The sequence below is a fragment of the Balaenoptera borealis genome, assembly GCF_965194805.1.
Source record: "Balaenoptera borealis genome assembly, chromosome: 4".
Classification (NCBI taxonomy): Eukaryota; Metazoa; Chordata; class Mammalia; order Artiodactyla; family Balaenopteridae; genus Balaenoptera; species Balaenoptera borealis.
The window spans coordinates 69,171,162-69,195,510 of record NC_138861.1 but is presented as its reverse complement, the minus strand read 5'-3'; the positions used below and the strand labels follow the sequence as shown (position 1 = coordinate 69,195,510).

The 24,349-nt window shown below is 32.2% G+C and overlaps 1 protein-coding gene across 2 annotated transcripts in view; it reads left to right on the top strand.

Moving 5' to 3' along the window:
* The window catches only part of ADGRL3 (adhesion G protein-coupled receptor L3), a 563,380-nt gene extending 540,860 nt beyond the window's left edge, over nt 1-22,520 (top strand). For both annotated transcript variants that reach the window (XM_082390059.1, XM_082390060.1), the window contains 2 exons: nt 7,766-7,894; nt 14,402-22,520. In XM_082390059.1, coding sequence (XP_082246185.1) covers nt 7,766-7,894; nt 14,402-15,201 — 929 coding nt within the window. In that variant the 3' untranslated portion in view covers nt 15,202-22,520. The remainder of the gene's footprint in view (nt 1-7,765; nt 7,895-14,401) is intronic.
* Nucleotides 22,521-24,349: the final 1,829 nt, after the last annotated feature.

Below are 24,349 nucleotides of genomic sequence, written 5' to 3'. Positions count from 1 at the left end.
AACATTTCTTTGACACTTTGTAATTTCATTAATTGTTTGAATAAAAACAGTAAAAAATATAAAATTATGGTTTCTATGGCTTTAAAACTTGTATAACTTTTAAGGATAGTAGGCAGATTATTTTAGCTTTGTTTGTTATTATAAACAACTTGGTCTTGATTAATATGGCTGTCTCTATTTTATAAAGTAGCCCTTTAAAATTGAACTAATCATTGCTTACACTGTCTTTCTGTAGATTGCATGTGTGCTGATATTGTTTTGTTATATAGAAAAGCAAAAAATAGGAAACAAAATATTTAAAATAGAAAATGCCTATTGAATCAGTTCTCCACAGTTCTAGAAGTCTCTTTTATCTATTTACTTTAATTTTGTTTATTCATGTTATGTGAATTAATATGTGAATATGAAAATAAAATAATTGAATATTACAGAAAAGCATATTATAAAAAAGTAATGCACTCCTATAAGGCTCCTAATAAAATTTTGTTGAAACATATTTTTGGGAGAGGGTACTAAAAAATGTTTGAAAATCACTGATATAAATATGTTTAAGAAAAACTACCAGAGTCATGTGTGACCTTGAATAAATTATGAACATCTCTGGACCTGCGTTCCTTTACATATTGAGCGATAATAGTAGATTAGATAAGATTAAAATCTTATTCCATTGTAAATTCTGGATTATAACCTTTCTCCATTATGTTATACTGCAATTGATTAGGTGATACTTACATACATAAGATATATTTTGGGTATTCTGAATCATTTTTTCCAGTTTTCTTGTTTATATTATAGGTCACTCGCCAAAGAAAGAGACATGTCTTTTTTCCTGTATACCACTTTTCTTAAATATTGAAAAGGAAGTAAAAGCCTCAGGACCCTTTCACTGGAAAGAAGTGCAGGCATGTGTGTGCACGACAGAGCACACAAACATACACCAAAAGCATTTTACATACAATTTTAAGGGTTTCACAACTTCATAGATACCATCTCCTGGTGAAAGATTCCTTGCCTTACACTGAAGTTAGTATTCTAATTCTATAGAAAATACCATCATTAGTGAAATTATTTTTACTTGTACAAAATGAAATCTCTGCTTTGGGCCAAAATTAATGTCTGAAAACAAAAGCACAAAGTCATCACTCAGTAGTCACTCTGCTTTGTGTATAACTCTGACTTGTATGCATCAGTCGATATATATAATGAAAATGACTTCATAAAAGAAAAATATGTCAAACCAAAGGAGAGAGAACCACGAGGGAATTAAGTAGAGGATGAGGTACATTAAGAAAGAAAGAATCATCCAGGTAAAACTATTTTATTGAAATAAAACAAACAGAACATTTACCATGTTATATGTTTTTACATAAAAATTTGAAAATTGACGTATATTGGTATGTGACTATTACAGAATGGTTGTATTCAGTTGGTTCATTAGATCACCAAGGTCTTAATTTATAAAACTTTGCCCATTCAATATGATAAAATAAGAATGTAACTACATTTTTAAAAAAATGAAGTGTGAGGGGCAAGCAGAGTGATAGTTCAAGTTATTTTAAGAGCTTTTCAGTATACTTTTGTTAGCCTGCTGTCAAGAAGAAACGTTGTTTGAATTATGTTTCTGAATGATATAATATAAATTCAAGTGAGATCCAACTGTCATCTTGTTTCAGATCTGTTCTTTACTTCACAATTTCAAAGCAGGCGGATCTGCCTTGGAGCTTCAGTCCTCAATTACATGTTCACATTGAACTGGCCTAGGCAGTGCTGTCATTCAGGGCCTCCCAATGTCAAAACACCTATTTTATTTTCATAAGGAAAGAAATGTAGCAGTTTTGTGGTTAAAAACTACACATTTGAAAAGAGTGTACTCATTATTCCATTCAAATTTCACTCATTTAAAAACTTTTATATCAAAACCTCAGTCTTCAGGTATAAAGTTAAAAAAACTCTTCTTAAAATGATTATCTGTGATTTTGAACTTAGTCTTTTTTCAGTAACTTACGGTCTTACAAAAAATCATCAGAAAAACTTGCCTAAGTTTTTCAGCGTGGAATATGAAAATCCTCTTTTGCTTTCTATCATGCTTTCACCAGAAATAAAGATTTTGTGCTTGGTCTTCTGTTGATAGCCTTGTTAATGATTCACATATGTAGAAATTCAATGTTAATTCCTTTTCCATGGTTTTATGAAAGAGCTGACCCTTGTTTCTGATAGCAAATATGCAGGTATGACTAGACTGTAGCCAGGATTTAAGGACTCAGAGAATTAAAGAACAGCTATTTTTCACAGCCACCTTGAGCTGTTTTACCCTATTTAGCTTTTTGAGTCATGGCAGGTTGTACTGTTTCTTTCCCCTCTAATTAATATCTGCAGTTAGTATTCAGGTAGCATTTTCTATTTCCAAATAATTATATGGATGTTTATCTTTGCTTTAAAAGTTTCAGTATTATGGCCACTGGTGTAGTATTAGAAGGAAATAAATCACATTAGAAATTAGACAAATGGCACTCTTCAAAAATTTACTCAAAATATAAAACTACTCATAATTGATAAAATGACTTGTTTTAGTTTTCATATTTTCAGGATGCCATGAATTTCACATAAATTTTTTCTTTAATTAAGGAAATATTTATTGAGCTCTAAGAACTATCCTAGACATGCGGTATAGAGCAGTGAAAAAACAAAAACCCTATGTATTCCCTGTTTTCCTGGGGTGTACATTCCAGTGAAATTAGCACATAAACATGCTTTTCACATACATAGGCTGTAAGTACCTCCCAGCATCAACGTATTTGTGTTTTCAAACTGGCTAACCAGTAAGCTTAACTTTTCAGCTGAAAAACAGTGACAGATGGTCTGTAAACACTGATTTTCTTGGAAGTCTTCAGCAATTTCACAGCTATTAGAAGGGAAGTTTACAAATCAGAAGTTAGTTGGAGGTTAGAGAAAGAGGCAGGATGGACAGAACCTTGGAAAATAGTATCAGAATTCAAAGTGACCCTATTAAATTGGAGAAGCAGCTAGAAACAAACAGAATAGACTTGGGCAAAGACAAGTGAAATGCAGTGCAGCTACAGAGAAAAGACAAAAGTAACTGCACATAAAAGATGAAGGAAAACAGGTTCTGTGCAGGTTTTTAGGAAAAGATCTAGGCATTGGCAAGAAGCAGGTTTTTTTAGCACAGTCGGTGCTACCTTTCAAAAGTATAACTGAAGTGCCTAAATGTGAGTGGGTACTGTAGGCAACACTTTCTGGGAAAATTGCACTTGTTTGGCATGCCAACAGGAAAAATGGCCTCTTGAGGTCACAGCAAGCTGTGAGTGTCCATTAAAAATTATTAACTTCTTGCACTAGGTGAATCAAATGAGGGATAATTGTTCAGTTATTCAGACATCTCCCTCATTCTTTCAAACTAGCAAACTCATAGAGCTTACCCATAACCTTATATTCTTTGCAAAAAATTAATCACCAAACTTTACATCCTGCTCTGTAATTCCTGTGACTGAGCCCTCACTTGTGTTATAACTCTCCACTTTCAGGACTAAATCAGTTTCAGTGATATTATATTAGTTTTAAATGGTGCATGAAGTATAAAAATGAGCGATAGTTAAAAAGCAACTTAATATAAATAGTGTTTCTTTTTCTGTCAGGAAAAAATGTCCTTAATACCAAGGATAAAGAAAAAACTGATTTTATTTTTAAGTTTTAAATTTTTTTAATAAATGTTTGTGTAGTTTTAGATTTAACAGCAGGTAGATCTCCAATCATGTCACTCATTAGGGCTGTAGATTAATAACAGATTCTGTGTTGCACCCGGATTTGAGGAAGCACGCTACCAAAGCCATGTGGCGGAGACTGAATACTGTTCCATTTCACCAACATTGTGTCATAATACAGCTGTATACCAATCCTTTTCTGCTATTGTTGCTTGCCTTTCTAGCTCAGCAGGAATTGATGATAAATAAGTGAACTTTAAAATTCAGTCTTCCTATATTAGTAGATTTCACTGATATAAGTGCTTTAAATTTAAAGTACATTCAAAAATTAGGAAAACACTAAGAAAAACTGAAAAGGAACTTTATGCTAAGAAAGCTAGAACCAGATAGATTATCTATACAAATTGTGATAGCTTTCTTAGAATTCCATTATGGAGCTCCATTTTTGTATGATTAAACTTTTTTTATTCTCACATTATTAGCTTTTTTTGTAAACTGAATGCTAAACAGAAACCAAAATATTGAGTCACCTGCTTCTTGCTTATGTTTGATTCTTCCCAACTCAATTGTTTCCTTATTCTAACGTATAGATCATCTTTTTTTAAATTACATTCTTTTATCATTTATTTATTAGTTTTTGAATTCAGGTAAATTGACATATAACATTATACTAGTTTCAGGTGTATAACAATTGAATACTTGTATATATTATGAAATGGTCACCACATGAGTCTAGTTCACATTCATCACCATACAAAATTACAGTTTTTTTTCTTCTGATGAGAACTTTTAAGCAGATCATCTTCTTTTACATCAGCAGGTAAAAAAAAAAAAAAAAAAAAGGAATATTTTCTTTTATAAGCTATATGAAGCCAGGGAAAAAAGTGACGAGCCATCTTTCCAGCCTACTGTTTGTTTTCCAGTTAGTTTAAATTACATAATGTGTAGGAATAAAGGGGAATGTGTAGAGATGTACATATAAGTCCCAGGCATAAAGATCTTACCCTTATTTGATCTATAAGGAAGTGTAAAAAGTTTGAGCAATTTTATATTTTTAAGGTTTTTACCCTAGTTCATTTTAAGTTGCTTACACCTTTCATTTTTTATTTCAATGCTTATTTAGAGTAACTTTAGAAGACAGCTACTTGTGTTAGAAAACTAACTTTCCTTTTTACTTGAGAAACGGCTGCAATAATAAATATTAGGTAGCAGATACAATTTACAGGTAGTTTGCTTTCTAAAAATGTTGGGCAGACCAAATCCTGTCTCAAACAATTAATCTTAAATTTGTGTAACATCAACAATATCCATGTTTAAGATTAACAGTATCCCATTTCTTATCTGAAAGGCACTGTAGCCAACTCTTTTTAGCTTTTCATACTAATATACCATGTATTTAATTCATCAATGGGAAATAATAACCTGATATGCCCATTATATGATAAATTGAAGTTCTGTCATCTCACTGTGTAAAGACATCTAAATGTATATGAAGTACAATTTCAGCAAATATTCATCGAGCACATAGAAAACTTCTGTGCTAGTTCTATGCTAGTTCTTTGCAGAATGTGTAGGATGCAAACATATGGCTTATTTCCTGATAAAACTGAAACTTTCTAGCTCTAGCGATCAGACAAGCTTTATTGTCCTTTAAATCAATAGTTCACTTACCCAATTTTGAGGTTAAAATATTTATTTGACTGGTAATTTACTATATAACAAAGAGCTATGATTAAGAAAAAATTAAAACTGCCATGGCCAAGTTTTCCCTTTTCATTTTTTTAACATTTCTATGAGTGACTGAATGTTCTTGTCATATTCATTCAATATAGATTACTTTTTATTTTGAGATAGTTGTAGATTCACTTGCAGTTGTATGAAATGATACAGAGATTATGTACCTTTTGCCCAGTTTCCCTCAGTAATATCTTGTAAAACTGTACTACAGTGTCACAGCCAGGACACTGACATTGAAACAGTCCTCCAATTTTGTTCAGATTTCTTCTCTTTTACTTGTATTTAATTGTATTTGTGTGTGTGTGTGTGTGTGTGTGTGTGTGTTAGTTCACTGCAATTCTATCACAAGAGTAAGTTTGTGTATCCACCACCATAGCCAAGATACAGAGTCATTCCATCACCTCAAGGATGCCTCATGCTGCCCTTTTATTACCATACCCACCTCCCTCCCGTTTGCATTTTTAAACCCTGGAAACCACTAATCTATTCTCCATTTCTATAGTTTTGTCATTTCAAGAATATATGTATTTATGGAATCATTCAGTTTTTGAATTGTCTCTTTTACCCAGTATAATTCTCTAGAAATTCATCCAGGTCATTATGTGTATTGATAGTTGTTCCTTTTTATTCCTGAGTAGTGTTCCATGGTATGGATGTGCCACAGATTGTTTAACCATTCACCACTTGAAGGACATCTGGGCTCTTTCCCATTATGGGCTATTACAAATAAAGCTGCCAAGACCATTCATCTGTAGGTTTTTGTGTGAACATAAATTTCCAGTTCTCTGGGATAAATGTTCAAGAGTACAATTCCTGGGTGGTATGGTAATTGCATGTTTAGTTTTATAAGAAACTTGCAAACTGTTTTTCAGAGTAGCTGTACTATTTTACATTCCCACCAGCAAAATATGAGTGATCCAGTTTCTCTTCATCCATGCCAGCATTTTTGTCACCACCATTTTTAAGTGTGTAGTAATATCTCATTATGGTTTTAACCTGTATTTTCCTAATGACTAATAACAGTTCTTTTCTCATTATGAGCTTGTTTGCCACCTGTATACCCTCTTCCATAAAATGTCTGTTTATACTTTTGGCCCATTTTCTAATTGGATTGTTTTTGGTTTTGTTTCTTGTTGATTGTTTTTTACTGTTGACTTTTGGGAGTTGTCCAAAGTCCCATATATCCCAGATACTAGTCCTTTGTTGGATTGCAAATATTTGTAAATTTGTTTGCAAGTATTTTCTCCTGTTCTATATATTTCTATTCTCTAATATATATATTTAAATTAATATATACCTATGTTTTCAACCTATCCTTATATAATTTGTGTTTTTCTTTCTTCATTTTTCTTTATCATCTAACATAAATATACATTCTGCCTATCATTTCCATACATGGCCTAATTATATTTAATAAAACTGTCATTCTCAATTTTTTGCTTTTTTGGTTAAATGACTCTTGAGGGTGGGAGGTTGTAATGCATACTGACAGTATGTTAGAGATTAAGTACATCTGTTCATAAAGAGATGAAAGAGTTTAACTTTGTTACTTTGCTATGCCAAAGTCCAAACAACCAGTTGGAAAATGGAAAATGGAATTATATATATTGCTTGATACCATGAAGTTAATATTTTATTTAAAATATTTAAAAATAATATCCTTATGATCATTTTATCAGATTTGTAAGTTCACCTAATTAGTATGCTTACTATGGTGTACTAATAAGTGTGATTGCATTTTAGTTTATTTCAATTTAAAGAATTCTTCTTCATAGAATTTTAAGTAATGTCAAAATCTTCTGTTGTGTCAACAGCTGCTCTCCAAATGAGTGTTTTATCATAAATGTTGCCTTTTATTATTTCATTGAAAACAACCCAATGGTTTCCGTGATTGAGGGAATGTTTTGTTTAATTTTAACTTTTCTTTCTGTGTTTTAAACTTTTCTTTCAGCTTTTGTTTTGTGTTATATGTTTTGTTTATATGGAAGACAATATTTTGCTTTTTTTAAACATTTTTCATTTTTAGCAAGCATGGGAATATATTTTTGCTTACACTCTGGGAAAGAGAAGACCCGAAATGTGGCTTAATCAACATTGTAAATCGTTTAATTTCTTTCCCATTGAGTTGGATATGTGCCTTGTTGGAAACGTGTGCTTTAGTGGCATATATTTTTGAGTCGAACTAGCTGCCTGCCTGTAATCAGGACTATATCAACTGTTGTCATTCTAAATGTTTCCTTTCCTTTTTTTCAAACACATTTGCCTGATTGACCTTTTTTTTTCTCTGTCTTTCTATGGGGCTGCTCCAGGAGCCATGGCTAATCATCTTATAAGCAATGCTCTGCTTCGTCCGCATGGTACTAACAATCCCTATAATACATTGCTTGGGGAACCGGCGGTCTGTAACAACCCTTCTGTCAGCATGTACAACGCACAAGGTGTGCTGGAGTTTATCTTAATTTTTTCAAGTGAGAGTCCCAGTTTATGTAGCTTTTATGGCCACATTCTATTTTTCTTTCTTTCCTCCTGCCTTTTCTTTCTTTTGGAAGCAGACGCACAGACTCTTTTTGCCTCCCACCCCTCTTGGTGCTTTTATTTTCCATTTTCCTTAGGTTTTCTTAGTAAGAAATGGATTCCTTCCTTCTGATAAACAAATGCTTGATTCATCAATATGTGTTTGTTTCTCTGTAATGTTGTAAAATGTATTGTGGTTTGTCAGTGCTTTTCTTGTTGTTGATTGATTTCTATATTAAATACCTATGTATTCATTTTAAGAAATGAGATATTTGCCTAAGGTAAGTAAGATAAAGGAAGACTTGATTCAGCAATCTTAAGATCAAGAAAGTAATCTTACTCTGTTATACCATGACGCACACTCTAGGCACAAACATCACTACTGATGAAAGCACTTAGATCAACTCCATGGAAAACACTGAAATAAGCTGTGGTGGAAAGAACAGTGAATTGAACAGTAGCAGATCAGGTTCTACCATAGCTTGATATTGCCTCTATGAACTGGCTCAGGAAGGTCATGAAATGCTTTTTCTACTGTGGCTGCATGTTAAAAACAAGGGTTTTGAATATGGTTCCTCTGTATATCCTCCAACTGTAAATGATTTAAAAATTTAATTGTATCTCAAACACATAAGCATAAATCTCTTTAAAACCACTTACAATGTAAGCATTTTTATGTGACTTTTTACCTTCTCTAAGCTAAAAAATGTATTGGGGCACAAGAAATTAAAAATATTCATATCATAAATAAAGTGACCACAGGAAAAACTTATTCAAGTAAAAGTGTCATAAAAGAAAAATTTTAGTCAGTGATACACCTATTTAAAATTATATTTGAAAGAAAATTCACAATAACAAAGAGACTTCAGTGGTTCCTTCAAGTTGCATGAGACAGATTAGCAATATTTTAAATTTTTCCCAGACAATCTTGAATAAAATTTCTATTATCCTCTTTGGGAATCTTTGTGTGTGTGTGTGTGTGTGTGTTTTCCTTGTCAGTCAGAGGTAAAAGATTAGTGGCATGAGTGTGAAAAACTTGGTGTGCATGCTTATTCCAGAAAAGCATGTTTGTTGCAACATGGTCATTGGGTGTCTAAAACCATCTGAGTTTCCCAGGTGACACCTTGTCAGATACGAAGGATAATTTTAAATTATTTCAAAAATACCAAAGCCAGTAAGTCAGAAGTGACTTCAGGAATAGTCAAGTTGTTTTCCAATAGGATTAAATAATTAAGCAAACTGTCAGTTTTATCCAGTTTCTTAAGGGCCTACACCTAAGAATCATAGACTTAGAATCAAAAGAATAGATAGAACTCATTGAATCCTCTTTACCACATTGTGGATGTTCTGTCAACCTGTGCTTAAGTATTTCCTCTAATGAGGCCCTTCCTACCTCAGGATTTTATATATTCAATTGTTGAAATGCTCCATTCGTTATAAATACTTTTTCTTTCCACCAAGTCGAAATTTGCCTCTGGCCGTGATGCTTAGGTTTGCCTTCTAGAACAAAGATGAGCAGAGCATTTTTCTGCTGTCTGTGGCAATCCTTTAAATACTTGAAGGCAGTTAATCTGGCTTCTTTTAGTCCTCCATTTTCTAGTAAAGCAACCTCAGTGCTATCAGTAGGAGAAAGTTTCTTCATGGTTGTCCCCCTTTACATTGTCTACCATTTGTCAATGTCCCTATTTCATTGTAGCACTCAATGATGTGTATATTACATAATGCACTAAATGTGGTTTGTCAGAACAATTTTGCAGACCTTATAGAGTCTTGTTCGGGTTTTTCTCTTTATTTTCATTGGGCTAAATGACATAAATGTGTCCTTAGAGTATTGTAAATTGTTCTGACATATTAATAAGTTTTGAAAGATGTTAAATGAAGATTTACACCATATTTGCATATTAAATCTATTCTACATTATTCACCTTATGCAAAGAGTTGTTGGAAATTGTTTTAAAATAAGTAATAATTTAGATCATATTTTGTTTTGCTTTTTTGATTATTCAGATATAATTTCTAATGTCTTAAATAATGAAAAACTAACAATCATTAATCTGTATGTTTTCCTTAATTCAGTATCTGCCTTCTTGTCTTATTTTACTCCTGGTATCCTAAGTTAGGAGATTTTTCTAAGGATGGAACACTATTATAAACACTATCAAAGTGAAATTCTCACGACAAAATTTAAAATAATACCATATAAATCCAAAGTTTTATTCCTATCGAGCCTATTACTGAATATTGCTATTAAAATTATCAAAAAATACACAAAGGATTCTTCGGAATGGATTTGATGTTTATGCCAGTAAATTAAATTCTACTGACTTTTCTTAAAAACAAAAGTAAATAATTTTATTATTGGTTTTCAGAGTCAGAAATGGAATTGTTCAACTACTTTATGTTTTAATATTTTTGAGATGTTAAGAAACTATGGTAGTGCTTAAAATAATTTTTTTACCACTGAACAAAAAACTTGGTGATTGTCATATTGCTACTAATCTTATGCTTTCAGATGAATGCACTTATATTCTTACTGGCAAGGTGAAATCTTACATGAAATATAGGTGGCTCGGTATGTACTGGAGTGGTTTATGTTGAATTACCACTTGGTTCTGTTCTGTTGGTCCTTTAATTCTGTTGTACCAATGCCATCCAAGCAAAGATGCATTCAGATTTAAAGTATCCATTTTTGTTTGTGATGCCTTTATTTAAAATATGTAAAGATATGTTACAGTATTACTAATGCATATAGAGTTAGGAATAAAGATGAATAATATAATTTTATTATATTAGATTCAGATTCTATCTGTGGAAATATTTAAAACTTCATGCATAGTATTTCTGGACCATTATCTTCTTGTCAGTATTGGAGAATTTAGCTTGTGTTAGATAAATCTTATTATAGTTAACCTGTCAACAAAATGTAATATGGAGAAGTCATGCTTTTACAAGTTAATTTACATTTTAAAGTAATTTAATTCAATTCTAAAACTTTAAAGAAAAACATATCTTTAGGATAGGATATAGTGAAGAATACATTATAGTTGTCAAGAATACAAGGTTATGGTATAAAGTATATAAATAAATATTCTGTTATAGCTTTCAAAGCCTAAGGCAGATGTGAAGAGAAGGAGGTAGATAGTAGTGCACAGAGTCAATCTAGAAGATTCCCATTATGATCCCAGTTCTGCCACGGTTAGCAGAAGTGGTGTTAGATAAGGCTCAGTCTCTTGTGGTTGAAGCTTCCTCATCTTAAAAAGCAGGAGCTGAACTTCAATTATCTCTTATGTGCTTTCCAGTTCTAAAATGTTATCATTTACGGAAGGAGCCATAATGAGCCTACTAGCAATTTCCATCTGTTGCAATACTAGTTTGGCTTTTTATTTCCAATTCTTTTTCTAAATGTGTTTTGAAACTTTAAAAGAAATTTTCTCTGCATTTTGAAATATTGTTGGTCTTTTGCTGAGAAGCAAATCGACTTTTAAAGTACAAAAACAGTATCTCTAAAGCAACGGCTAAATTATAACAAGTTGGAATCTCTTGAAATGATATAGCCCAATGACTTGGCTGGTTTTTATTTTGTGATGATTTAACCTTCTTATAAACAAAATCAGCAAGAGCAGGTTTTTTGACAGGATTAAAATATGACGGTTTTCTTTTTTTAATAATTTTGCTACTATTGTTCTTAAAGGATTAACTTTTAAAATGTTAGATTGCATATGATTGTGCAGCAATCCAGAAGAAAACCTGATATTGATTGGTGGTATTTTTTCCCCCTCACATTTTCTTGATACAGCATAATGGTTGCATTTAACCTTTTTCTTTCTCCATAGTTATACAACTTTTGAATATGAGCTCCAGAAATGACAGTATCGATCAGTATAATTTACAAATGATAAAAAGCATTTGTATAGGTACAGTGGGAGAAAAATAACCTTTGTACATGAAAAGAGAAGATACATAAGAGAAAACACAATTATGAAAAGTTCAAACTGTGGTATTTTTCTCTGTATATAAACGAAAGAATTTATTTATAATCTTACTGAAAAATTTTAAAGTTAAATGACATTCCTTAGAAGCAAGTATGTCCTAACCTATACACACACACATATACATAATACTGAATTATAGTTGTGGAAATAGTCATAGCTTGCCCTCAAGATTTTACTCTCTTTGGTTGGTGTGATAATTTTAACTTTAAAATAAGTGTGTATTTGTTTGAAATTTATGAACTGCAGAAACGCTTATTAAAGACTCATTAGCATGTATTATGGGGGTTTCTTATTTTCTGACTAACATTTCAGTATTTTTAATTATGATAAACCATGTAACACAGACTCATGAATTTTGGGGCAGTGGAACTATTTCCTTTGACTCTTTTTTCTGCATATCATCAATTTGCTTTTTACTCATGTTTCTTCTACTGTCGCTGTAAGCTTACTTGTTGTTTTTTCTTTCCTTTTCTTCATGCTGTCGTTTAGAGCCCTACAGAGAGACAAGTATGGGAGTAAAGCTAAACATTGCATATCAAATGTAATTTTTTTTAGTTCACTTTTATTGCATCACATATAGATGATGTAGTTATTAAAAACAGTTCATCTCACAATTTAAAAACTAAAGAACCTATGAATCAACTTATATAAATATATGTTAATAGAGATTAGACGCTTTTGTTGTCTGATTCTTTTATTGTGTCACATAACATAGTTGTTAAGTCTCATGTAATGTTTGTGTGAGTTAAATTGTTTTTAAATTAAGCATTTATTTTTGCTAAGTAATTCATAAACTTTTAATTTTCATTACTACATTCCATCATACAAATACATGTCACATGCAACATACCCAGTTTATTTAACTATGGCTGTTTTCAAGCCATACCCAATGCATTGACAACAGAAATAATAAACACGTTTCAATGCATCAGTTGCTCAACCATAACCATCAAGCCTACCATAGCAGCCTCTGCAGCAACAATCACCCATCACATATGGCCCTTTAAAAAGCATTTACTTTTATTTTTTCTTAACATTGTGGATTTGTCTACAAGATATCTTATAACATGAAAATAAATCGCTTCACCCTATGTCTGTGATGGCTGCTTTTTTAATGTATTTAATGCATTGCTATTTTTGAAAACTGTGTTACTTGAATACAGAGTATGCATCAGAAGTCCATATAAAAATTGTTATATTTGGGATACTTTATTTAAACAAGTAATGAACTAGTTCAGTTTTGGTAAACATAACTGCATCACAGATATAGAATGAATGCTATATTTTCACAAGTTAGTGATGTTTTGACAAGTTTAATAGAATTCTTCAATTAATTGTTCTATAAAGAAATACCCTTTATTATTTAGCAGTATTCGTTAAATGTTTGTGTTTTATTTTCTTTTGTGGTTGCATTCGGAGAGATTTATGGAACTATTATAGATCCTTGGATTTCTGTTCAAGAAAATGCAAAAACCTTGAAGAAGCATGTGGTCAAATTTATTTCACTGCAGCTGTTTCTTCCCAGAATAAGACATTTAATCTCTTTTAAACCCAAAGTTTAATATGCACACAAAGTCATCACTCGTTATGAAATGGAACCTTCAATACTGACACTGCGTTTTTAGGAATCAGATCCCCCATGTCTTTACAGTCTTTTGTAGAATTATCTAATGACCCTAAACAATTACTAACGGATTAATATATAATAGTAACCAAAGTACTTATAGCAGAAAAAAAAATTGGAAAGTAAATCCAAATATTTTTGTTTTGAAAGTTCCTATGTGCAAATTATTTTGAAGTGCCATTTATTCGACTAGGCATTATTTCATGACTATATCATTCTGACAAATTTAACATAATCCTTTTGTAGTTTTGTGTATAGGGATTATTTTCAATCTTATAAATTACATATCAGATTATTAGAAACTGCTTGAATCTTTTACTTTGACCAGTATATTCAAAGTACCACACATGAATTATGTTAATTTTATACCTATTGCAATGTTAAGACAGCACATAAAATTAAAGGTAATGAATTATTGGATTGACTTTGGTGTGTATAAATTGAAAGCTATGAATGACTACGGCAAAATTTTGCGTTTTTTCCCCTAAGTTATAACCAAATATGTTTCAAATACTGTCCAACAATGTTTGTGTGGAAATTGCAAATTTATAGGGTTTTTTTAAATTCTTTTAAAGATTTACTTTAAATACTTCTTGTCTGTTTATAAGATTTCTATCAATTGTCCAAGTATACATATACATGTAGATATGTACATATAGATTTAATATTTTTTTATTTCCAAACATTTTATACTTAATTAAAATTGCTAGCAATTTATACATACTTCATAGTCGGGTGTTTTTGCTTTTCTGTTTGTGTGTGTGTTCTATGGCCAATTGGATATAAATGTCATGATGTTTTGTAATCTTTTTCAGAGGGGCTTCTGAACAATGCCAGGGATACAAGTGTCATGGATACTCTACCACTGAATGGTAACCATGGCAATAGTTACAGCATTGCCAGTGGCGAATACTTGAGCAACTGTGTGCAAATCATAGACCGTGGCTATAACCATAACGAGACCGCCCTAGAGAAAAAGATTCTGAAGGAACTCACTTCCAACTATATCCCGTCTTACCTGAATAACCATGAGCGCTCCAGCGAACAGAACAGGAATTTGATGAACAAGCTGGTGAATAACCTGGGCAGTGGGAGTGAAGATGATGCCATTGTCCTGGATGATGCCACCTCCTTTAACCATGAGGAGAGTCTGGGCCTAGAACTTATTCATGAGGAATCTGATGCTCCTTTGCTGCCCCCAAGAGTTTACTCCACAGAGAACCACCAGCCACATCATTACACCAGAAGGCGGATCCCCCAAGACCACAGTGAGAGCTTTTTCCCTTTGCTAACCAACGAGCACACAGAAGATCTCCAGTCACCCCATAGGGACTCTCTCTACACCAGCATGCCGGCACTGGCTGGTGTGCCTGCCGCAGAGAGCGTTACCACCAGCACCCAGACCGAACCCCCACCGGCCAAATGTGGTGATGCCGAAGATGTTTACTACAAAAGCATGCCAAACCTAGGCTCCAGAAACCACATCCATCAGCTGCATACCTACTACCAGCTAGGTCGCGGTAGCAGTGATGGATTTATAGTTCCTCCAAACAAAGATGGGACCCCTCCAGAGGGGAGTTCAAAAGGACCTGCTCATTTGGTCACTAGCCTATAGAAGATGACAGAAATTTAAGCCAACAAAACTGCTAACACCTGGTTGACTGTTCTGAGTTGATATAAGCAGTGGTAATAATGTGTGTACTCCTAAATCTTTATGCTGTTCTTAAACGACAAACACAAACTCTCAGACTTCTTTTTTTTTTTTCTTTTTTCTTTTTAAACTGGGATTTTTTTAGGTCAGCCCAGGGGAGAAAGATAATTGCTGAAATTCCCCTGTGCCAGCTTCTTTCCCGTCCTTCCCCCCCTCAGATGGAGACTTCATTATGTTAATGAACGAGATTTGAAGAAAATGGCGCTCATTGTGGCCTTGTTGAATTATGTTGTGTTTGTTCTAACATCTCTGATGCTCTGTTACTATAATTACAAGGACCTGATTTTTTAAAAGGCCAGAACACTTGTTTGAAATTAGTAACAATGCTGCATCTAGATTGGAGTGCTGCACAAACATAAAATCAAAGCAAACTATCACATAGTGGTTGTTAGTTGCTCACAGCCTGAATTCACCACAGTGGGAATAGCTGAGGTGTACAAAATAAAACAACAAAATCGATAATGAAATGGAGGGGAATTCTAGAATTATATGCTAAATGCATATTTTATGATTTGCTGTATTAACTGATGATAAAACTAATGGCAGAAAAAAAATTTGAACAATTCTATGTAATGTACAGATACTAGCATTGCACATGTAGTCTGCTTTCTGTTCTTCCAGAATTTGAGTCCTGTTAATGTAGTGGAAAAAAAAGAAATTTTCTTTTTCTTTCGTGCTGGTCTTGCAAGTTTGTCTACCAGTAAGAGAGCAAAGTTTCCTTCCTTTCTTCTTTCTTTCTTCATTTTCTTTTTTTTTCTTTCTTTCTTTTGTTCTTTTTTTTTTTTTTGCCTTTTTTTTCCTTTAAAATTTCACATGGCAAAAAATAAATAAATAAATAAATAAATAAATGAAGCTATCACTTTATAAGAATCATTTTCTAGTAATGCAAACAAATTATTTTTTACAAAAAAAATAAAATAAATAAAATTAGACTTCCTTCCCTCACTATATATCTTTATTCAGTCAGAATATTTCCGAGAACATTTTTGCAATTAGAGCAGGAAGAACTTTTCTGTTTACAGTGCACATCTGTTGTAATGCAAAGCATATTTGGCAAGCAGTTCATCACTAAGAGAGTAGCTATGATTCTAGAAGTAAAGAGGTGTCAATAGAACTAGTGGGGCTTCTGCATGTGAAAAATGGTATCCCATGGGTGTGAAAGTGCTGAATGCTCAGTCTGTTCCCCAAGTGGGCACCTGCACTACCAATTTTTAAAAGAAATTCATTCCCTCGTAGAAAGAATCGAAAGGTCAATTATTTTGAAGTGATTTTTTAAAAAACTCTTCTGTTTATTAACAGGAAAATTTATTTATTTGACAGGATTTTAAGTAATGTAGGAATACAAGAGGTAAATTAGCAGCACATATAATTTTTTTTAAACTTATGATCCATTTTGTATGGTCTCAAAGTTGGATGACCTCATTACTAATATTTGTTGTAAAAGTGAAACTTGTTTGCCAACCAATAAACAACTGATTGAGATTTAGAAGATATTGTATTGATGTATGTACTATATGATTAATTATTCTTTTCATTTTTCTCATCTTTCCTTCTGTTTTCAATATATAAACTTTGCTAATCCTCTATGGCCCAAATGAGCCATGCAAAAGAAATCAACCTGCCTAAACTAAGCACAAAATTATACAGTTTTTGCAAAATAATCCAGAAAAATGGGATGGGCATGTTTATGTTGGCTGAAATAAGATGCATAACGTACTTTCGAGCAGGTTAATATATAGGTTACTATGTGCTTATTTATAAGCCAACTGCAGTCACACAGCTTATTATAAATAAGTCAGCTTCAGTCAGAGATTTAAGTATTGAACTGGGGAAGGGGGGAATCATATTTTTTCCTCCCTTGTATGCTTCATTTTGATGTTGGATATTAAATTCACTCAATTGGCTAAAAATGCAAGAATAATGGCAAGAAGAATATCCATTTTATAAGGATGGTACTATAAGACAGTTTTTTGCCAATTTTTTGTTTTTCTATATATGGATAAAATGGGAGGGAAAAAGTCCTTTTAAAGAAACTTTCTGGATCTCCAATTACTGAAGAATCTTTACCAGCAGTGTCCAAGCATGGAGACCCTCCTAGGGCAAAGTTAGAATGAATTTGCCAAATTGTAATTTCTGTTATGTTATGTGATATCTTGGCAATTTCTTTTTCTTTATTTTTTCAAAAAAAATTTAAGCACCAGCCACTTATAAATGAATTTCTTAAGATTAGAAGGAGTAGTTTAACGAATAGCCAGTAATCTATACATACAGTTTTAAAATATATAACAAAAGAAAAAATTCTGTGCTGGCCAGAGTATATCATAACCTTAAATTAATATCACCTCAAAATATCTTATGTACCATTCCTTTTTAGTCACTTGACATAAGTATTTTTTAAGTCTACAGATTTTCTCTAAGTTGCAGGAGAACCACAAGCTTTAATAGTAATTAGGTTTTCTCATACCACTTATGGCAATATTAGCACCTGAAAGGTGGTTAGCCTATCTGTTACATAGAATACATTTGGTAATGAAAGAATCCTTTTTAGACATGTTTAAGGTAACTTCAGAAACACAAATGTAGTCTGTGGATTTATGAGTATTTATGCTAGTTTTGCCAATCCAACAGTAATCTATGTGAAAGCAGCTCCATCAATAAGAAGCTAGTTTCACAGAATAATGGGGAAACTACCTCAATTCAGCTTGCTGTTGCTGCCGATTCTGATTTTCTGCTATTGCTACCTCCCTGCCCATTATCTTTTGTGTTTCATTGTAGGGAAATTTGAAGCCAATAGCTTCCCAGCTCTACATAGTCCAAATTGAAGAAAATCACTTGAATACATAAACTGGTACGGAAAGCCATTCAGTCCTGTTAGTTACTACCAAGTTCTTACATCAAGATGAAAGGGTGAGATTTTTGAACTCGCATACATTGTAATTGGTGTGCTTTCAGCGAGACTTAAGATCCCAAAGACCTTCACATGAAGATATTATTCCCCCAAATTGAATATGACTATAATGAAAACAAAACTGGATGAAAGTTAACTATGTATACATTTCAATAGAAATTTGTGTATGTCTAACATGTACTCATTTATTCCTCTTTACACTAGCAAGGGTTGAATTCCTGAACTTTAATCTTTGTTTTACATGCATTTTCATGTGTAGTGACTGATAAATTAATAATTTTAAAATTTTCTCATTTTTTGCCATCTTTGGCTGACTCTATATTTGCAATACCCTGTGACATTCATGACCTTATTTGCATATTTCTGATGTGTTTATCTGATTTGCCATTAAGAAGTGAATTTTCATCAAATATGCTATACATACATAGCACATTATTTGGATAGCTGGAAGTAAAAGTTATGCCAATGAAACAAATTATTATTTCCAAGTAAAATAATATTTTCATAACATTTTACACTTTTTTTTCCTCTTTGAGGTCTATTTCACTTGATACTTTATTAGGACACTAGCTAACAAACCTCATGTTATTTGATTCAGAAGCTGTTGGATTGTTGCACAGCTCACATTCCTAATTGATAATATTTATGGAGAAGTATAAATTTTGTGAAGGAGAATAGGCTGGAATTCCAATTCAATTTTTGAACATCCCTCTTTGTTTTCACTCTACTAAAATTAAAAATACTATACTTAAATAATAATTGCTATGCTAAAATAATCATAATGACAAAAAAGAACTGGCAGGAGGACAATCATCTTGAGATAAAAATAGTGAGGAAAATGTAGTAATCAAATGCAGGTAATGGAAACCCCTTAACTTCCTGTAATACAAATTCACAATGGCTTAAATTAAAATGTAGTTTACGATGTGTATTTTTAAATTCCCCATTAATCTAAAAATGTTGACATATTGATGAAAAGTCTTTGAGATTTCATTTTGTAATTTTTTAATATTAACTTGGTGTAACATGTTTTCATAATAATGGAGATAAGCATGTAAGTGAATTAGTAATTTTAATAAAGAACCCATAGACATAAATTTAGGCAATATCTTCAGCTTTTCCCCCATGCTTGTTCAGATCCATTGACTAATTTGCTTATTTTTAAAAAATGACATTAAAAACTTCAAAGACTGACTTTTTGCTCAATTATAGAGACCAAAAGGGAGAGGAAAAATATTTCTTCTGGGTTGTCTAAGGATCAACTTCAAATTAATCAACCATCACCTCCTATTAGTGAAAGAATAATTCATTTTTAGAAGTTGTCCATCAGTAGTGTACCAAAGTGCTACTGCTTGGGGCATTCTTCAAAAAGCACAAAACACTGCAGAACTACAATGCAGTCAATTCAAATTTAGAGAGAGAGAAATTTAGAGAGAGGAAAAAAATAAGAACCCAAACCCTAATTTGATTTTGAGCAATTCTGAAAATATTGACATGAATGTCCTTTCTTCTCTAACAAAAATATTTTAGATAAAATAACAATATGTATGATCTTCCCAGTATATTATAGTATCAAGGTATTAAGAATTAATTAGTTCATGTTTACCAATTCATAACTCACCACATAAATAATTCTTATGCATTTCTAAGTAATACTTTAAATATATCTCATGTTAGATTTCTGCACATCAGTAAATTAGGAACATAGAAGCACAAGAGTGAAGCAGCAACTTTGCAAAATGGTTTATGGAAGAATTTTTGTGCAAATGAATTCTACGTGAGATGCTTCTTTGACCTTATAAAATAGATTTGATGGATCCAAACTGTAAATTCAATTTTGTAATCAGCAAATAGGTCCTTATTAAACCATCTGGAAAATATTGCTAAATATCTAAATTTTCATTTCTAGACTAGAAGAAGTTAAAGTGTTTGTAGCCGCTTCTTTCCTGCTTAGGCTGTAAGAGGAATCTTTCCTATTTACTAATTAACCTGATTACTTCCTCTTTGCTTTAAAAGGGAAATCAATCTTCAACTTTCACCTATACACATACCTACATACTCCATTCCTTTTATTTCCAGCCTGCAAAGGAAATAGCTTGTTTACATTATTGTAAACTTTGTGATTTTTGCAATGAGACAGGTAGTTATTATGGTTTTGCATATTCTCATTTGAAATAAAGTTATTGCTATTCCCTCTTTTAAAAGAGTCAAAAGTCAGCACTTCTTTAATATCTAGGATCTTTGTTATTATTCAAATGTCTTGATTTCAACTATGGTGTGATGTTTCTTTCTCTCTCTTAATATTACATCACACAAATTTTTCTTAATTTGTGTCCCTTTAGAATATTTATTACATTTAGGTAAATACAAACTATGATTTTTAAGAAGGCATGTGAAAGGAGAACTTTGATTTACGTGAAGAAGTCAAGGAAGACTATACAAGAAAAAAACCTCTATTGAGATAACAAAGTCTTTTCAATCACAATATGAACAGGTGAGCAGAACCAAGTTGGCAAATTCATGGTGAGGTAACTGGACCTAAATTAGAGATACAGAGAAAAATTATCCAGGAAAAAAATAATAAAATTCCTTAGAGTGATAAAAATCTTAAACACTGTACCCAATGCTATTGATGTGTTGAAAAAAATAAAATTGAAGTTTACCATATTATAATTTTAACCTGCTGATTCCACAGAAAACACTAAAACACTTTTAACACTCTTTAGGCATTTCTTGTCTAAGTATTTTTGCCTCAATTCACGTTCACTCTCTAATCTGCTTACTCTGTTGTATGCCAACGCAGTTAATGCTACTAGTAGCTTTGTACCTTTTAGAGCTTTATTATGAATCTTTCTAATAAACATTAAATTAATATTAAATTGGAATTATGTATGTTGTGCAAAATAATTCATAACCAAGCAATAGTCATAGGATAATTCATTATATATATGAATATTACTTTGAGACTGAACAAATAATTACACTGCTGAAAATATTACTCTCAAGTCCTTCTCTCTCTTCAATTATTGTAGTCAATTCATAAAGTTCTGCAGACAGTTGTACACATGATATGTTATCAAAGTACTCCATAATCCAAATGTGTCTAAAAGTATTCCAATGCTTCTTTCATTCTAGAATGCTAAAGGAAAGAGCTTGAAAGAAGAGGAAAGTAAAGCTGTCTTCTAAGTATCTAATTTAGGTAAACATTGTCATTCAGAATGAAAAATTTTGAAACGAGAATGTTCCACTTTGTGGTCTGAGGGAGAGGTTATTAAAGATTACACTTAGTCCAGTATTGGAGGATTTTAAATTTTAAAGAAGTTAAGTTTGTCTCAGTGGCCCAAGACTGCAGAATTTCACAATACATTGGCAAGGAAATATGTTTAAAATCCATACCCAAAGTGGCTTTTTAAAGGTTAAAAATTCCTCTGATTCTTCTGAAGGTGAAACTGGTAAAATAGTCCTGGCTTCAAAATGAAATGTATTAGTTGACCTAAAAAAATGGCAAAATTCATGAATGCCATCAACTCTTTAATAGTAGGTAGAGGTCTTTGGGGATGGAACTCAGGATACACTGACTAGAACAGAGTGTCCTCTCATGCGGACCACTGCCTAGTCCTCTAGAACATTTTTAATGCCTTGAATTTCAACTTGTCACAATGTCTTATGTTTTGAATGACATCATGAATCAAGAGATGAGGAAAAAAACATTTAAAGTTGGTTTTCATGCCGCATTTGAAAATAAAGATTTCCTTTACCATCCTAAGTAATAAAAGATGATATGTCTTGAAACAGCTGTGGGCAATCAGAATGTTTTCATTTATAAACAAGTCTTATTTGTATATTCTAACACTGCTCTTTGCCTATGAACTACAAAGACAAGTATTGTAGAAAGGGTCAACTTGATTTCCTTTAATGGCTTCTGTGAATGTATTGGAAGATGGAAGGATAATTCAAAAAGTTTTTTCATACTGTTTTCCCACTTGCCAAGCATTAAATCTAATTCAAGATACATCTTTTAAAAAAATGATAGTTTACTTTAAAAACTAACAACTAATTAGGCTATTTCTCATTGATAAGAAAAATCATTTTTTAGGAACAAGAATATAGCTATTGCAAGCTTTGGTCTCTTACATTCTCATATATTACACATGGCATTAATCTTACCATATACACCCACCAGATTTCAATCTATTGGATTTTTTTCCCCTTGTACAACCTTTCCAACCTCTTTTTTTTCCCTTTAAATCTTCTGTACAATCACATGTAAAGTCATGAGCTACAAACTTCAATAAAAAATATCAGTGAACAATAAGTGATGTAGTCACTGTTATTATATGGTAATACTCAAACATTGGTTTGGGGACAGTGTTTCGAACTGCAGGATAATAACTGAAACATGAACTCCTAGTATATTTTCTTACCATCCCCGCACCCTTCAACCTCCTCTCATATATTGAAAATAAAATGTGAGGCTTTTTTCTTTATGTTTCCAGAGAACTGCTGCCACCCAAGGTGTCTGTATGTCGATTTGTTCTTTCCAGGAAGATAGGAAGTTAAATTAAGAACTTAAAGTTTGCCCTTAAAGTTTGCCAATGATGTGGTATAATTAGATGTAGTCCTATATCTGCTGCCTGATCAATTTATTTCTCCTAATCTTAAACTGGGTAGTAGGAGAGTCAGTCACCAATGAACCTTTGGTCCAAAGGAGAGTTAGGAACTCTGTGCTATTCTTCTTTTGAATAAAGAGCACAATAAATATTAGTATACGTTGTGGATCACAAAGATAGACATTGTATAACCATCATTCTGTAGTGTCAGGGATTCTGATTATTTAGTTTACTAACTCTTAGCATCAGTAATATGAGTACAAATATCAGCTAGAGTAATCTAATTTAGATGCCTCTACTTTATAATATTGAAAATACATTTTCATAAAAAATATTCCAAAGAGGAAACAGAGAGAAATTAGCAGCTCCTGAGTGGTTAGTATGTGCCTGGCACTTTACATTGCCTCATTTGAGCTTTTCGATAATATGGTGAAATAGATTTTTTTCATACTTGCTTTATGAAGGAAGTTGAAATTCAGATCTCAGAGTCATAAAGCTAGTAAGTTTTGAACCAAAATCTCTCAGTCTAAAGTCCATTCTATTCTTTTTTAACCATGTTGCATTGCATCAACTAAATGATTAGTTGAAAAGAGATTAACCCATCCCTTGTCGTTTAAATAAACGGGTGGAAGAGACATTCAAGGAAACCTCAAAAAAACATGGAGCCTGCTTTTAAAGAGCTTGAAGTTTATGCAAACTCCATTTTACCAGGCAGTTGGGAGAAATAAAAAGAGAGAGAGAAAAAGAGAAGTGTCATTGATTCTATACTTTTGAACAAATTACTTTTCTAAGAATGAGGCTTCTCATCTCTAAAGTAAATTCAATACCTAATTTGTATGTGATACATAATGTACTTGGCACACATTAAATTCTCGAGAAAACTCTTAAACAGATTTTTGGTTAGTACTAAATAGACTCTGTGTGTGTGTCTTGTTTTTCAGCAGGTCTCATTTGATGAAAAAAATGTTTTTGAGTTTAAATACATTTGGCAGATGTCGGGCTAAAGTAAAACAGCTTTTTTATTACAAGATTTCAGAGAATGCGCTGCAAAGTAGAAGACTATTTATCATGCTGTTTCCTAAACTAATTTGGCCCTGAAATCCTCAAGGAACCTGAAGAGCAATAATTTAAAACTATTAACCCATGGAACTCAGTTTGTAAAACACTGCCCAAAATATTTTTGTTGCAACTGAGTTTTTTCCCCGAGTATTTTACATCAATGAGATGCTGGAGGTGTGACTCCTCCAATATTAATTGGTTTTATAACTCATCATAAAATAATGTTACAAAAGTTTCTCCACTAAATGTATGGTCCCAATCTTCAGGTAGAAAAAGAGCAATTAATAAGATGAATGATGGCTTAAATATTCTGCCCTAATCATAGAATCCCTTGATTTTAGTATAGCTTCCTATCTTCCAATATCAAATATCCACTTGGCTACAGCAGCTGGAGACAAAGAGTTTTTACTCAACAATCGTGTTTCTCAAAATAAAAATCAACTGGATTATTAAATATATATTTCATTTTTTAATT